At 39.3% G+C, this 17,545-nt stretch overlaps 2 protein-coding genes across 5 annotated transcripts in view; both read right to left on the reverse strand.

Moving 5' to 3' along the window:
• The window catches only part of GTF2E2 (general transcription factor IIE subunit 2), a 46,023-nt gene extending 40,595 nt beyond the window's left edge, over positions 1–5,428 (reverse strand). The window contains exon 1 of one of the 2 annotated variants that reach the window (XM_083355127.1): positions 5,356–5,428. The gene's annotated coding sequence lies outside the window, so the exon portion shown is untranslated. Of the gene's footprint in view, positions 1–2,973; positions 3,102–5,355 lie in introns of those variants that run through there. The other variant, XM_083355126.1, reaches the window with a different exon arrangement.
• WRN (WRN RecQ like helicase) overlaps positions 4,851–17,545 on the reverse strand; it is a 65,198-nt gene continuing 52,503 nt past the window's right edge. For 2 of the 3 annotated variants that reach the window (XM_083355121.1, XM_083355123.1), the window contains 6 exons: positions 16,943–17,055; positions 15,692–15,806; positions 13,938–14,072; positions 8,154–8,246; positions 6,268–6,405; positions 4,851–5,520 (listed from right to left, as the gene is read on the reverse strand). In XM_083355121.1, the coding sequence (XP_083211247.1) occupies positions 5,401–5,520; positions 6,268–6,405; positions 8,154–8,246; positions 13,938–14,072; positions 15,692–15,806; positions 16,943–17,055 (714 nt within the window). In that variant the 3' untranslated portion in view covers positions 4,851–5,400. The remainder of the gene's footprint in view (positions 5,521–6,267; positions 6,406–8,153; positions 8,247–13,937; positions 14,073–15,691; positions 15,807–16,942; positions 17,056–17,545) is intronic. The other variant, XM_083355122.1, reaches the window with a different exon arrangement.

Genomic DNA, 17,545 nt, shown 5'->3' on the forward strand with positions numbered 1-17,545 from the left:
ACTCAGCCTTCCATCCTTCCGAGGTAAGTAAATGAGGACCCAGATTGTTGGGGGCAATAAGCTGACTTTGTAATAATGCCGCTGGGGTGTGTGTGAAAGCCCTAATAAGCAGGCATATACATAGAATGAAGGCTACTGCTAAGCTTGTAAGCCGCCCTGAGTCTTCGGAGAAGGGCGGGATATAAATGGAATTTAAAAAAATATGCCATCTTAAGAATTGTTGTAGCATTCTCCAAATGTAATTACACATTAATACAAAATAGAATGAAGAGAAAGAAAAACATGTATGTGGTGCTTTACTTCATTATCTCCAAGCAAGAAAGTTACATTCATTGGGGACACTAGGAAACCTATATATTTGGTACGCAAATATTTTTACTACCCCATTTTCTTTGTGCTTTCAGAAAGATAATATAAAACTATAGTAATTAAATAAATGTTTAACCAATTATGCTTAGCATTTTTCAGGAAAGCATCAACTTTCAATTTTAGCTTATTATAATTTTTACTCTAAATTTTGTATTACGTTTTCATCACACATAATAAAAATCAATTATTTGATAACCAGGAAAAACTTCTTCCTAATATTTAGAAAAAGACAGCTTAGGAACATATTTGGAAAATTCTAGATTGGACAGATTTTTTTCCCTTAAAACAATTTTGTAAAGTAGGTCTGCAATAATCTCAGTGAAGTTGAAAGCAGCATCACAGTGGGAGCCATTTGAGTTACTTCCTTAAACACTACAATGCATCTACTGTATTTTTAAGGCATGATCATATTTCCGTATTTTTAAGCAATTGTTGCATAGATTCAGAAGAAAATATCTGCGTTAATATACTGCATTAAAGCATTGTTGGAAAAAACCTACAATAGACATAAAATATTACGGTATAAATCATATTTTAAATGTGACTGAGTTCATATATTTTATTTATATGATGCTAAACTTGCTTTAACATGACCTGTAAATTCAAGTTATGTATGTTTTTCATTCTAAATCTCACTGAGACATAGAAGCTTCCAAAATCTGTTGTTATCCTACTTCATAAATTGTCCTTGGCTGGCTCTATCTGTACACATAGCCATTTCTCTTGGGGGGGAAACCAAGTGATAGCTAGAAGTTTATGAAAATAAAGCTGATTTATAGAATTTAAAAGAGCTGCAAAAACCTGTTGAGTGATTTCCATAGCTACAGTAGATTCATAATGGGTACATAAACTGTAGCCTTAAAGGTGATAATTAAGCAATTTCCAACAGGCCAGCAAGCATAAACAGTGACTGAAGCTGGGAGATATGTGCAATGATATCCAGAGGACCACCTGTAATGAGGATAGCAAACTTTGAATATAAACACACTTTCCCAAAAATAAAGGATTGCCATGAAAGGTAGTTACAGCTAGGAATTTTTTCAGGAATCCACATTTCAAACAAGTGCGAATGTATTTTGGTAAAAGCAGTAGTGTAAGACAGGCGAGACTTGGTTTGAGAAGTACATGTGCACATAGTTTAGACATTTTAGTGTAAGAAGTTTTAGTTTATTTGTACAGTATTTATGTCATACCTGTCTCAGTGGCCTTGCGGTCCCTTGGACTGCAAGGCGATCAAACCGGTCAGTCCTAGAGGAGATCAACCCTGAACTGCTCTTTAGAAGACCAGATCCTGAAGCTAAAACTCAAATACTTTGGCCACCTAATGAGAAGGAAGGACTCGCTGGAGAAGAGTCTAATGCTGGGAAAGATTGAGGGCAAGAGAAGAAGGGGACGACAGAGAATGAGGTGGCTGGATGGAGTCACTGAAGCAGTAGGCGTGAGCTTAAATGGACTCCAGAAGATGGTAGAGGACAGGAAGGCCTGGAGGAACGTTGTCCATGGGGTCGCGATGGGTCGGACACGACTTCGCAGCTAACAACAGTCTCAGTGGCAATCAAGGAGAACATTATCCTGGCAGTACCACACAACTATTTCAAAACATGGATGCAGTTTTAAGCTGCGTTAACAGAAGGTCTGTTTGCATTCTACTCTTGAGTAGTGAGAATGTCGTAGTACCTAGGCAACTTATTTTAGGAACAGCCAAAATCTGGAGTACCGTATATCTGAAAGACTGCCCTGCCTAAACGTCTGGTGCTCTAGTCTAGAGTCTAGGGCAGGGGTAGGCAACCTCGGCTCTTTTGTGACTCATGGACTTCAACTCCCAGAATTCCTGAGCCAGCCAAGCTGGCTCAGGAATTCTGGGAGTTGAAGTCCATGAGTCACAAAAGAGCCGAGGTTGCCTACCCCTGCTCTAGGGGGAAAGGACAAGAAATAAAGGATGGATATTTAATTTCGGCTGGACGTCCTAGTCCAGGGGTCTTCAAACTTGCCCCCTTTTATGACTTGTGGACTTCAAATCCCAGAATTACTTAGCCAGCATGCCTGGCTGAGGAATTCTGGGAGTTGAAGTCCACAAGTCATAAAAGGGCCAAGTTTGAAGACTCCTGTCCTAGTCGTTCAGCTAGCGAACAAATCCTCCTTCGCAAAAGGTATTTTAAGCAGGTGGCTGAGCCCCCGACTGTCGGGAATTCTCCAAGGAGAGGCAGCTGCAGTAGCACGAGAATCCAAGTCAAGCCTACAATCAGGGCTTCCGCCAAGAGACTCCCCGACTCGGTTGACGGCGCCGGGAACGGATCTTCGGCTGGCCTCCCCTCACGAAACTTACACACCGCTCCCACGAGCCGCCGTGTTTAAAATGCGAAAGCGGCGTTTTCCTTGTTGACATGCCCAGAATTCTCCCGTCTTCCGTTTTTTCCCCCCCGGACCGTCTCTGTTCCGAGGGGGCTCCTGAGCTCTTCGGTCCCCTGAGGTAGTCGAGCCTCGCAACGCCGCAACCGAGGCGGCGGCCCAACGTCGTCACTCTCCCCTCCTCCTCCTCCTCCTCCCGAACGGCTGGAATCCCGCCGACCCCGTCTCGAGACCTCGCGCCAAAAGACAACTCACCTCGCGCATGAGGCGACTCCAACGGGCAAGAGGAAGGCGGGCGAATCCACGGAGCCCACCGGCTCCGGCTTTCCGATTGGCTTACTTCCTACCTAAAGAGCGCCCATCCTTCCTGTCGCTGGTCGACTGCATTTTGCGTCAGAGGCAAGAGGCGAGGTCCGGAAGTAGCACCATTGCCATGGCAACAGGAAGTCCTTTGCGGAGCCAAATGCTGCCCCCCTCTCCGTAGAGTTAAGAGCTTGTTGCATGTATATTGTTAATCTGTGATTTAGCCACGTTTTTCATCCTTAGTCATTTTAAGATGTGTGGACTTTAACTCCCAGAATCCCCCCGGGCAGCAAAAGCTTGCATAGCCTGCCGAAATAGAGAAGGTACTTGCTCTACAAGCAGTTAAGTAGATAGTAAGAGTGCTGATCCCGGGCTCTAGATCTCAGGGAAGCAACTTCCACAGGAAAAATCCCCAGAACGCGAGCATTTTGGGCTAGACCAGGGGTAGGCAACCTCGGCTCTTTTATGACTCATGGACTTCAACTCCCAGAATTCCTGAGTCAGCTATGCTGGGAGTTGAAGTCCATGAGTCATAAAAGAGCCGAGGTTGCCTACCCCTGGGCTAGACCTAGTACAGGGGTAGGCAACCTCGGCTCTTTTATGACTCATGGACTTCAACTCCCAGAATTCCTGAGCCAGCTTGGCTGGCTCAGGAATTCTGGGAGTTGAAGTCCATGAGTCATAAAAGAGCCGAGGTTGCCTACCCCTGACCTAGTAAAACGCTTCTGTACAAAATACAGTATTTTGCTTGGCTGTTGTTACTTAAATTCTAGTCTGCTTTCTGCTGATCCCATTCACTTCCACGAGTGCTCTATCATACTATTTTATGCTAAATGCACACAGAGGCTTTTATCTAAACCTTTTCCAAAGCTATGTAAATTTTGGGAAAAGCGATTAGACTCTGAGAAGTCTTGTTCTATCTTTAAAAAAAACAATCAGCAAAACAAAACTTCTCTGAACCTAAGTTACATCGTTCGAAAACTTCTGATAACCTTTGTAATCAAATATGTTAGTAAAGTAATCATGGACTGGCAAGGGTTTGAAGGCTATTTGGTAGCATCTGGTCATTTTAGACATCCATCATAATATTCAATGGGATAACTTTGTAGAGAAGTTTCCTTACGAGACACCCCACATATGTATCTTGACTGCACCCTACTTTACTGTAACTCATTTTTCTCATAGTATTATGGTTAGTGAAATAGTAATAATTTCTAAATGTTCTAGGTCACAGGTGTCAAACTTGCCGCATGATGTGTCACGACTTTTTTTTCCATTGCTGGAGCTGGGGTGGGTGTGGCTTCTGCATGATGCAACAGGCCCATGGGCTGGCAGTTGGACACCCGTGTTCTAGGTTGTCTTAAGTGAACTTCTATAAAGTTGTTTTGAGACAGAAAAATGAGCTATAAATAATTGTAATAGTTTATCTGTGAGCCATATACAGAACAGACAGGATAAATTTTAACTAAGTATGGGAGTCAGAGAAGGATGAAGATGAATTGTCAAGCTTGAATTTTTTTAGGAGTTATCATTTAAGGCTAGGAATTTTAAAACATGCATCTATTTACTTCACCCAAACAAAAGATCTAGCCTCAAAAAAGCTAAGCAATCAAACTGGATGATTGCTCTCATCTCTCTTGGATGAAAGATCACCAGGAAATCCCAGGGTACTAAGGTAGATGCACATGTCAAAAAATATTTCAGAAGGCAATAATGGCAAACTACTACTGCATTTTGTCAAGAAAAGTACGGTATATGTCCATCTAGTCATCAAGAGCTAATCTTTTTTGAACACAAACACTGAACTGAATCGCAACTTTTAATGATAAACAAGTTTTATTTTTTTGTAGGAAAGTGCGAAAAGTAATTGCAAGAGAAGAAAAAAAAGTTAACAATTAAAAAAATTAAGTAGCATTGCACATGGTATCCTGCTTTTTAATATTATTTTCCCCCGGAATGTTTTCCTTAAAAATAGTGTACTACAAATAAACAAATATGGGCATGCCCATTTCATGAAAATACAGTTCTCCTAAATGTCAACATAACATTCAAAGAGGAACCATATGTTACATGTATTTTGAGAAGACAGTTGTTTCTGAATATGTTCCTTAATAGGTGATTAAATTTGAAAAGGGAACAATTCGTCACGTCAATACATAACACATATATTGTGAAGAATATTCTGTGCAATGTGCACTCTGATTTAAACTATTACTCATTTTCTTCTTTCTTTGTCTGGGCTCACTTTCAGAGTTTGATCAGTCCCATAAATTTTTCTGGAAGAGGTATTAATGGAAAGCTCGAGTGAGACAGAACAAAGTAGAAGAATCTCACCTTCATGAAGTTATGCGTAAATACATTGTTGTGCCATTTCCAGTTTCAACTGAAGAGTCCTTTACTTCCTCCTCTGGATTTTTTAGATACTTTAACATGAGGAATTATTTCCTTTGATGTTCCAAACCACTCTGGTAATTTCCTCTTTGAAGGCTGACTTAACAGCTAGGAAAAAAAATCATACATTTATTCATTCGTTAACTATGTAATTTTTACTCAGGCAAGATTTTTTATTTTTATTTTATTTTAAGCCCATTTATATCCCGCCCTTCTCCTAAGACTCAGGGCAGCTTACAATCTAAGCACAAATCAATGTGCTTAGCAATAGCCTTCATTCTATGTATATGCCTGCTTATTAGGGCTTTCACACACACCCCAAGCGGCATTATTACAAAGTCAGCTTATTGCCCCCAACAATCTGGGTCCTCATTTTACCTACCTCAGAAGGATGGAAGGTTGAGTCAACCTTGAGCCTGGTGGGACTCGAACCTGCAATTGCAGGCAGCTGGTGTTACTTAAGGAGGCATTAGCCCACTGCTCCACCAAGGCTCTGATGCACATCAAAAGACAATCTTCCCAAATAGTGGCATCTTTACAATACTTTATTCCACTTTTTAACCTGTTTGGTGGATTTATGAGTTTGATATGTATATATATCAAAAAAGGCATTCTTTCTCATATGTGCTTTCCAAGGTATTTTTTTTTCCTCCAAGCAGCTTCGAAAGCACAAGGAAGCCAAAAGTATAAACATGAATAATTCTTGCTAGCTTCTTGGGATAAGAACTTACATGTTATTTGATATTAAATGATCACAGAAAGGTACTAGAAGCTAGTTGTAAAATCAAATAAAATATATTCAATATGTCATTAAGTTTGCCTAAGTCTGTTTTGGATGACGTAAATAACAATTACCTCTGACTGGGAATCAGTAAACAGATCTTCCTCAACATTAGCTGAGTGCTGGTTCCATGAAGCCAACTGGATAGCACTCTGACGATTCTGGGCATCCTGTTTAGGATTAAGGACTTGCTCTTCCTTATTACACTGTATCTTTGGAAAAAGAGGAACCAGTTATAATCATTCTACTAATCTTCTGGATACAAAAGACTGACAAAATAGATTTATAATTATAGTTAAAAGCTTAGTCCTCACATAGCAAGGCAGATACAAACTAAGTATGGTTTCTAAGGAGGTTGAAATGCTTATAAATACTGCAAATTGGGGAGCATAAAGGGGAAAATTAGCTATTTTTCTAAGCAGTTTATACTCTTTTTCTTTTTTCCTGTTTTTAATATTTATAAGCAACGATAAATAATAGCTATCAAATATCAAGCCCAAGATAGAAATCCTCATATTACAAAATAATGCAATGCATTTTGCAATAATCTATTAATGCAATAATACCAATGCTTTAATTGTACAATTCAAGCAACCTTTTCAATAATTTAACACCATACCCTGCATGACACTGGAAAACTAATTTGAAGATCCACTAGCCAAATCTTTTGTCCTTAAAAAGTGGATACTTAATATAGGGAACACTTTTCATTTATTCCAACTTTCATAATATGAAGTACTGAGTGTTTAAATATTCTTATTCTTATACTTTCTATTGTCCTGAAAATAGTTACAGAACCAATGGATTACACCTAAAAAATACTATCGAGGATTATCTTATGGACCATGTTAAGTGTTGAGCTTTCTTTTACTATAAGTCTCCACCAAAGGCTAGAAAGTCATCCTCCACCTCACAGTTTGTGTGGAGGTTTGTTGCTCTGCCTGTGCCTGTGGCTTGTGAAGTTGTTACAAAAATAGCCACCCAAGGAAGTGATGGGTTCTCTCTCTCTCTCTCTCTCTCTCTCTCTCTCTCTCTCTCTCTCTCTCTCACACACACACACACACACACAGACACACACAAATCAGGTGAATATATTCCTTTCTGAGACTATACGCTGGATGATTTTAGGTGGCAAGTCATATCTGGCCAATGGGCTGTAAGGTGTGCCAACTCCGACTCCAATGAATCCTGCACTATGCAGGGGATTGGAGTAGAACTAGATTATCTCAAATGTATTTTCCCACTATAAAAATTTATGATTTTAAGTCTGCATTCTATATTACAGTGGTGGCGAACCTATGGCACGCGTGCCAGAGGGGGGGCACTCAGAGCCCTCTCTGTGGGCACATGCACCTTGCTCTTTGGCTAAGTTTTCACAGGAAAAAGCTATTTCTCAAGCCCCTTCCTAGCCAAAACAAGCCTCAGGAGTGAGCAAGCTGTTTTCAGGTTTGAATTATATGAAATCTGAGACCAGAAACAGACTAACAGATGACCTGAATGCTGCATGTGTTGCTCTCAAACTTACAAAGTATAACCCAAGGTTAGACAAATTATCAGCATGCATACAACAGCAAAAATCACATTAATTGTTCAAAAGCATGCCAAATGCAAACTTTTACCTTTCAGTAAAAAGTTGTTTGTATCACTGAAAGCTTTGTTATGTTTTTCTTTTAAGACAAAAGTTGTTACTGTATGAGTTGTTTTTTCTAAACTAAAATCTCAGTATTCAGATTAAATTGCTGTTTTGGCACTTTGCGATAAATAAGTGGGGTTTGGGTTGCAGTTTGGGCACTCCGTCTCTAAAAGGTTCACCATCAGTGCTATATTACATACTTAACTTAGACATTAATGAGAATGTTTCCAATATTATCATTAAAACAAATTCATTGATGGAGACTCTGCAATATTTTTAGTATTTGTTTGTTTGGTATAATTAATGGACGATGTACTACATAATTACCCAGGATAAAGAATCTGTACATGAGGCATTCTGCTTTATATTTCCATGGGACTCAGAACTGGATTCCTGAATAAGTGGCTTCACTGAATCCTCCTGAAAGATTAAGGTGAATTACATTAAAAAATCAAATTAAAATTAGTTGTTATTAACAATAATATAAATAGCAGTGCATCAACTGGAAGAGAAGATTTGAAAACTAAAATTGCAGTTACTTTTATTTCTATATTCGTTTCTTGCACTTGTTTTAAATTGGACAATAACATGCATTTTTTCATATAATATGATTAAAAGTCATATAATCACAAAAAATATTTTACTAAGCAATGAATAAAGCAGAAGGAAGCTCAATTTTTTTTGCTGTAACTAAAGGCCAGAAATAAAGCAATTCAACAATAGGATATTTTTAGGATAGGATAACAGGTTCATCTGAATTGTAATCTGTGCACTCAGACTGGGTTTTGAGCTGGCTCAGAATCTTGTTTCAAAATTGTGGCTACTAAACGTTTTCATTTAAATGTTTTACCTACTTGAGTAGGTTAGGAGGGAGGAAGAGAGAGATAAGAAAGATGACAGATGTATATTGTAATAGATCAGTGAACAAAACAATCCAGAGTTCTCACACAAATGACCAAGCTCAAATTATCCTATTCACACATATTACATGATTTCTGATATAGGTTCTAATCCTGAGGAAGGAAGGAAGGAAGGAAGGAAGGAAGGAAGGAAGGAAGGAAGGAAGGAGAGAGAAAGAAAGAGAGAAAGAAAGAAAAAGAAAGAGAGAGAGAAAGAAAGAAAGAAAGAAAGAAAGAGAAAAAGAAAGAAAGAAAGAAAGAAAGAAAGAAAGAAAGAAAGAAAGAAAGAAAGAAAGAAAGAAAGACTAGCAGCAAGATAGATGGACTAAGTTACAATGACAGTAGGTGCAATGTTGGAAGACCTGAAAACCAGGTTAGGGACAGATCAGCATGGAAAAAATCTATCTGTAGTTGTTGGGGGTAAAAAAACACGTTGGCAGATTATCCATCAATGCAAAGGATATGCTTTTATCTAAAACAGGGGTGTCAAACTCAATTTCATTGAGGGCCGCATCAGCATTGCGGTTGCCCTCAGGGGGCCGGGTGGGTATGGCCAGGGTGGGCGTGGCCTACTGGGTGGGCGTGGCCAGAGTGCGTATGGCCTACTGGGTGAGCATGGCCAGCTCTACATCGTTCGCATCAAGGGTGCCTATGAGGGCCTGGGCAGGAGTGGAACAGATCTGAGGGTCTCTGGCAGAAGGAGGGTCTCTGGGCCAGGGCCAAGGCAGTGGGGGCCGTTCCCTCACTGTTTCCCGATGGCTTCGCGGGCCACATGAAACCACTTCGCGGGACGGATCCAGCCCCCGGGCCTTGTGTTTGACATGTCTGATCTAAAATCTTAGCTGGTTTTCAAAGGCAATAAGGAATTATATGCAGGCAGTAAATGGTCTCATTTAGTTTCTGGGTCGACAATGGAGAAAAAGAAGTTTCTTTTCTCTGTCAATATACTTATCTCTCACAGACTTTCATGTGTGTGCATGTTTGAATAAGCAGTCAATGGAAAAATTGTTTCTTTCCTAATATTTTGTCTTCCTTATGTAGCTAAAAACACACAAGCCATTGCTGCAATCCTATATCCAACTGCTAACTCAGCATTTTTCTGGCTATATTAGAAGGTAAAATTGGAGTTCCTTCTCCTACCAATAGGTGATACTGTTGTTCTGAAATCATGTTTTACAATTCTTCCAAAGAATTCAAAACGTACTATCTATATATCATCATTATAATCTCATTTTGATCCTTTATTGATATCCTGATGATATTTTAGCTGTTTGCTTTAACAAATAACAATATATTAAAGAAGAAAAAAGTTTAGGATGCATTTTAGCTCCATCGATCCTATGCACCATGGATGCTCTAAACATGCTCTCTGGAATTAAGTAGCAGAATCCATGAATTATAAGAAGCTAGACGTCAGACAAGGCTTGTGTAAATATTTTGTAATCTTGAGAAGTGATGTTCAGAGTTTCTTTCACTTTAGGATCAGTTTGGGTGATCATGTATGTGTGAGACAGAATGTGAATGCTCATGATAGCAGCAGCTCATCTTGTCTTTGCATCAGCTTAAACATTAGCTCTATACTAATTACTATACATGATATAGTAATTTTCCAATACATGCATGGTGTTATTCTTAACATGAACAGGTAGTGCCATATTAATTGTGCTTTAATAAATTACTTGTTCACTTCCAAAATCAGTATACAGTGCTCATTTTGATTCTTAAAGCCCTTTGAGCATCCTTCTCCCATAGGCTCCCCCCAAATACCTTTGAATTTATAGGGAAGGTTTTATGCAGAAAAAAGTGGCCCTTCATATGTTAATAAGATCTACCATGGTCACAGTAACTAACAAAGAGATCTTCTCAGTGATGGTACCAAATTTGTAACCTAACAATCTCATATTGCTTTCTTGCCAGAGCAAATCCACCAGATTTTTCCCCAAGTTTTGAATAACTAGTTTCTATGATACTTGATGCCCATTTTAAACTCATTTTCTTTAGCTAGGAAATCAATGATCATAACCACCTCTGTTACTGAATACCTTTTTAATTAATATGTACTGTAGTTGCAAAGGTTAGTCACATTTATTACGTGGTCTCAAAAGGTATGTGACATTGAAAGATACTAATTCCAATATAAACATCAGGGTACAAGGATATGAAAGGATACTTAGTGACCTAGGTGGATAAGGAGACATTTCTGGTTCTACATGTATCTTTGACTCATGCAGACAAAGAGATAAAAATAAAAATATAGATAGAAAGAGTACCAATTTACTGAACATACTGACATCCACTTGTGAATATTTTACATGTGCATAAACACCAAAGCAGCTCTGGTTCCTTCCTTTGGGTGTTTCACTAGCAATTGAGCAATGTTATGTAAGTAGTACTGTATAAATAACAGATCTGAATGTCAACTGATTAAATCAGCAGATTAATCAACTAAACACTTAGCTGATTACTACTCTGACAAAGCTCATTTTATTCAATTCAATCTATAAATCAAAGGCACACTTATTTTAGAAGCCTTTTAGATTGTGCTACAGTGGCAATAAGTTCTTTTGTTAAATACTTAGAGAAGCAATAGTCCTGTGAATGAAGAAAAGCAGACAAGCTTTTTTGTCATTCTAGGCAGCTATGGCGTGACGTAGTAAATATCATGTTTCCCCGATAGTAAGGCCTACCCCGAAAATAAGCCCTAGCTTATAAGCCCTACCCCAAAAATAAGCCCTAGTTTTGGGGCAAGTCACAGACCTAAAAATCAAGCTAGGGTGTGTGTGTGTGTGTGTGTGTGTGTGTGTAGCTGCCTCACGCACCCTGCACCCACTTACTTGGCAGCCAGGCTTCTTCTTGCCTGCCTACTTCTTCTGCGGTGTCTTCTGCAGCCAGACCTGCATTTCTCACCAACAGGCCTTTCTGGAAGGCCACTGCAGCTGAGAACCGAGCTATGGATTCAATCCATAGCTCAGTTCTGCAAGACCTCTGCAGCCGAGATGGATTCAATCCATAGTTCGGAACTCGGCTGCAGTGGCCTTCCGGAAAGGCCTGGTTGCAAAATGCAGGCCGGAATGCAGCTGCAGAATGAAGCTGCTCCTTTGGCCGCAGAAGAAGTGGACCGGCTGGGCGGGGCTGTCAGTGCCGGAAGTGAGTATAAAAGACCTCCCCCCAAAATAAGACCTGGTGCCTCTTTTGGAGGCAAAAAAATAAAATAAAAAATAAGACCTGGTCTTATTTTCGGGGAAACACGGTACTAGCAAAACATAAAAGTTTTAGCACAGTTTATGAATGGGAAAAAAATATTGTTTTTTATCCTACTATGCGAATCATATCAGGTGGCTTTTTAATACATCTTTGTAACTTTGCCAATTATTTTCTTCACATAGAGATGATGACTGCCTATTATGTTTGCTGACTTTCTCTCAGACAACAGACAAAAGAGTGCACATTATAATCAATAGTCATTTGATACACGGCATCAAATTACCAAGTCTTAATTGTATTATTGCTCCTTGCTAATTAGTCCTTGGGTGTTTTAAAATTTGCTGGCTATCTAATTTCACATGCTCTTGGGAGCAGCAAACTGAGAAGCAAACCTAGCATCAATATACAGAAGCAGTTTGTTACAGTTGCTTTTTTATTAAAAAAAAATAAAGTCTGTCAAAAATTGTGGGTATTTTTAATTTTAAAAAATCAGCAATACTGAGATATGTCCCTCTCTGGACAAATTTTGGACAGCTGCTCTGGAAAATAGCAAAAGTTTTTATTTAATTAGACTGACAATAATATTGATACCAGAAGAACCTACGTAACTTAGCTTCAATGAAATCACTCTATAACCAAATCTGATTGACTACATAGCACTATGAGGCCATTATATCAGTTACATAAATGCTGTCTAGCAAATACAATATATACAACTATTGAAAATATCGAAGGTGGGGGGAGAAATTAAATGAAATAATTAATTGGGGAAAAAGTACATCAAACTATTTAAAAGACTGGTTAACTATTTTTAGTACTTATCCCTCATTCAAACATAACATAGACAAAACATGGCATAGCTTTAATAAATAAATATGTCACAATATTTTGGGAATGTGACACTAATCAGTCAAAATCTATGGAGATTCTCAGTCATATAGGTCATAATTTTCCCAAACTTGCTTTTTCACAAAGGCAACTGATCTTTCTTATTTTTTTTTCTTTGAAGACGTTTCACTTCTTATCCAAGAAGCTTCTTCAGCTCTGCCTGGGTGGCGGGCAATGGAATGATTTATACTCCTTGCAAACAGCTGGTCATTAGTGAGTTGTTGAGGGCACCTGGAGGTTTATCTGTGTAGTCAGGATGACTTACATTTGGGCCTTGCACTTATGACCCATCAATAGCATCTGCACAGTCATGTGATTAAAATTTGGATATTTGGCAACCGAGGGCAATAGAAGAAGGGGACGACAGAGAATGAGGTGGCTGGATGGAGTCACTGAAGCAGTAGGCGTGAGCTTAAATGGACTCCAGAAGATGGTAGAGGACAGGAAGGCCTGGAGGAACATTGTCCATAGGGTCGCGATGGGTCGGACACGACTTCGCAGCTAACAACAACAACAATGTATTTTCAACAGTTGTAGAGTCCTGGGATCATGTGATCACCATCTGCAACCTTCCCAGTTGACTTCCAATAAGCAATGGAAGAAGCCAAATTTGTTTAATAACCATGTGATTCACTTAACAACTGCTTAGCAATGGAAGCTGTGGTCCCAACTGTGATTGCATGTTGAGAACTGCCTGCACTATAATTTGTTATTATTATTCATAATTCATTCGGACTTCCGGTACTCGATCCCTACACTGAAATCCAGTATACTGGATGAGAAAACAAAATAAAAAGATAAAAAGCAAACAGAAATGAAAAACAAAAGGAAGTAGTCCCATCCATGTCTCCTCCCTCATATGTTGCCTCCTATGGAAGACAGCCACTAGCAGAAAAGAGTCTTCTTCCCAAGCAGAACTTCGTTTAACTCATCATTCTGCCTTGAAACAGCAAAATAAGCCCAATTCAAAGTAAGTTTCAGTACAGACCATCATGAGCCAATAAGATGTAGCACATAAGCAGTGGTCAGTTTTTTATTCCTTTAAATTAAAGTACTTTGATGGACTGAAACCCGATAAAGAAGTGTGGCTTTGCATATAAGGAAATGTTAAAAAGCTTACCAGGGACTTATTCGTATCTTGAAACAATGAGTAAGTTTTACGTTCTTCTGATTCTCTCGGGATGTTGTACTCACTGTCCACCTGAAGGACTGTATCTGGCTGATCTCTCATTCCAGAATTCTTGAAGATGTCTGTCTGCAGAGTATCAACGAAACTGCTATTTAAAAAAAATCTAAACACTGAAGAACATCACTGAACAAAGGAATAAGCAACGCTAGGAAGAAAGGTGGTCACTTAATGACCAGTCACTTAACAACTGTTGAAAGTTATGATGCCCCCCCCCCAAAAAACTACTTACAACCTGTCTTTGAATGTGTCACTCCTGCATCAACCCTTCCCCACAGTCACGTGATCACATTTCGGGCGCTTGGCAACAGGCTTGCATTTACACTGGTTGCAGAGAGATTTGCAATGTTTTTGCTGGTTTCGGGCAAAAAGCACCCATTCGGGAGAATGGATTTGCTTAACGACCACATGATTCACTTAACAGCCACAGTGACTCGCCTTGCAACTGTTGTTAAAACGGTCATAAAGCCCAGGCAGGTCACATAGTGACTCGCTTAACAACTACAATAAATGACCAAAATTCCAGGCTCAATTGTGCTTGTTGAGTGAGGACTACCCATATATAAAACATCCTTATACTGAACAGCTAGTTCCAGGTTATCTGTGTGGACTAAAACATCTGTGATTGATCTGGGCATAGACTACAACACCCATGTTCCAAACAGAGGGATGTCAGGTAAAGAAAAAAATCAATCCCTTCAAACTTCCAAAATCTTCACTGCTCTGCATCCCTTCAGCCATCAATGACACCCTCAGCTTCAAACATGGTATATCCGACAGTGCTGAACACCCCTCTCCACCAGCTCCCAATGCTCCCAATAAAGAAAAATTTGAAAAGAAGGCCCTGCGGGAACGATTGCATAGGCCATGCTTGGAGCCAGAGACGTTGACAATAGTTACGAGGAGGTCGGGAAAGGAAAACAGAGGGAAGATCAACAGGTGGACCAGTGCACGAAGAGGAGAAAAAGGCGAGGAGCACCAGATACAAGAAGACTTCTTCAGGCCAATGGCATGCAGGGCGGTCAAAAGAGCAGAGAAAGGTGAGTGGGGGGAAAGTTGAAGTGCCCCCTGCAGTTGTAAATGCAGACAGACTGAATTTTGTTCACGGGACCCCAGGAGCACTGCAATGGCCGTAACTTCAAGGAGCAGGTATGGCCACCACTTGTTCAGTGCGGTTGTAACCTTGAACAGTTACTGAACAAATGGATGTTAAGCAAGGATTATCTGTAGACAAAAAGTTAGAATAAAAGTAAAGGTAAAGGTTCCCCCGCACATGCGTGCTAGTCGTTTCCGACTCTAGGGGCCGGTGCTCATCTCCGTTTCAAAGCCGAAGAGCCAGCGCTTGTCCGAGGACGTCTCTGTGGTCATGTGGCCGGCATGACTAGACGCCAAAGGCGCACGGAACACTGTTACCGTCCCACCATAGTGGTCCCTATTTTTCTACTTGCATTTTTACGTGCTTTCGAACTGCTAGGTTGGCAGAAGCTGGGACGAGTAACTAGCGCTCACTCTGCTACGCGGCACTTGGGATTCGACCCGCCAAACTGCCGACCTTCTGATCGACAAGCTCAGCGTCCTAACCCACTGAGCCACCGCGTCCCGAAGTTAGAATAGCATGCTGCCAATTGTGACATTGGCTCACCTTCTTAAAACTTAACAATAGTTAATTGAATTTAATGATATCTGACCTGTAAATTATTTGTCTGGGAGAATTCCTTGATTACGTTTAGAAGAGGAGCCAACATGGTAGATTTTGCTTCAGAAATGCCATCAATTCTCTTCATAATTTCCACAGTTGTAGGCCTGGAAAAAAATGTTACAGATGTTACAGACATTCTATGGTTTCATTAGTTTGAGTTTGATATATGAAGGTAGAAAGGAAAGAAAGACTCTTATAAACACAGAAAGAGGGAGAATATGAAAGTACTTGCTGAAGAACCTGAAAACAGAAATTAAAACCTAGATAAGCTAGCAAAGTTTACAATCCATCCATGCAATGTGTCACTGCCAGTAAGTGTAAAGAGATTACTGGCTTCTGATCTGCTTGACCACTCTTTGTTTTACTGATAATATTATTGCAAAATGAAATTTAAATTCATATTTAGAATCATTTATATATTTTATTACTTATTTTATGGAATTTAAATCTTTTTACTTTTGAGAACAAATCCCAAGGTGGTAAATTTAATTAGTTATGGTGTATAATTGGCATCAAATTAAGGTTACTGATCTCAAGCACGTTTGCTAAAGTAAAGCGAAATTTCCAAACTTGAGTCAATGTGAATCATCTGAATACATCTAGAAGGATGAAACATTTAAAAAAAAACATTCTAATGATTTGAAATGCTATCAAAACAAGTGGATTTAAATTGTCATTAGCCAAGAGCAATTGCATAAACATGAAGTCTAAAATGCTTGGAAATCATTGTAATAATGAAGTAAATTCTGTAGAGTTAAAGGTGAAAATGATAAGACAAACCGTCAGTGCTTGTGGTATATAAACACATTTCCCCCCTTTCAGCTATATTGTGGTCAAACAGATTTTCTAATTTTTAGGGATAATTACTTAGTTCAGGAATTCTCAAACTGTGGGACAAGTCACTCCCAGGTCAAGAAAAAGGAAGATAGCAATTTTGTTAAGTAAATGAAGGTTGTTATGTGGTAAGAGACAAGCTAAAAAAAATTATCTTCTCTCATTTTTGATGATTATAAGTTTGAATCAAAACGGAAGCAAATGGTTTAATTTCTTACACAATCCTAACTCCAATGAAATTATTAGCTTATTTATAGGGTGGAATGGGAAGATGAATTCATACAAATTCATTTAACATTTTAGGAGATGAGAACCCCTGACATTTCCCCAGCAAAATGATTCCTATTGTTCTCCAACACGTATCTAAATGGTGTTCATTCACTCACTTCAATGGAAATTCATATACCTTATCACAGTCATATCAAGCAGCACTTTATTTGTTGCAAGCACAGCTGGAGGGATGTCTTTTTCACTGGCAAGTTTCTGCCGGGCTGCCACTAACTTGCCATACAGTACTGTCTGAAGGAAACAAAAAATGTTTACAAATTATTGCACTGAGATGAAAGGCAACATTCTTTTAAGAATATCAATAAACAAACTTGCTGCTCCATTTAAAAGATGCCATTTTTAAAAAAAAAAAGTCTACAAATATAAACAAGCAACAAGACGTAGGCTATCTACCAGGAGCGTTATCCTTTTTAAAAAATATATAGAATGGAATGTTGCATCTAGGATGGCATTTTTAAATGTAGTTTTGTGCCTCTGAGTTAGTTTTGCCTCCCGGCAACTGCCAAGACAAGTCCCTGGAGTTTTTGGGCAACATTTTCAAAGTGGTTTATCCTTCTTCCTACAACTAAGAAGGAGTGACTGGTCCAAGGTCAACCAAATGGTTTCATGCTTCAAGTGGGAATAAAATTCAGAGCCTCAATTTTTAGCCTGACGCGTTTAACCACTATGCCAAACTATCTTAGATGTGGGTACATCATCCCAAATCAATAACATTACTCTC

Source organism: Vipera ursinii (genome assembly GCF_947247035.1).
Source record: "Vipera ursinii genome assembly, chromosome: 2".
Classification (NCBI taxonomy): Eukaryota; Metazoa; Chordata; class Lepidosauria; order Squamata; family Viperidae; genus Vipera; species Vipera ursinii.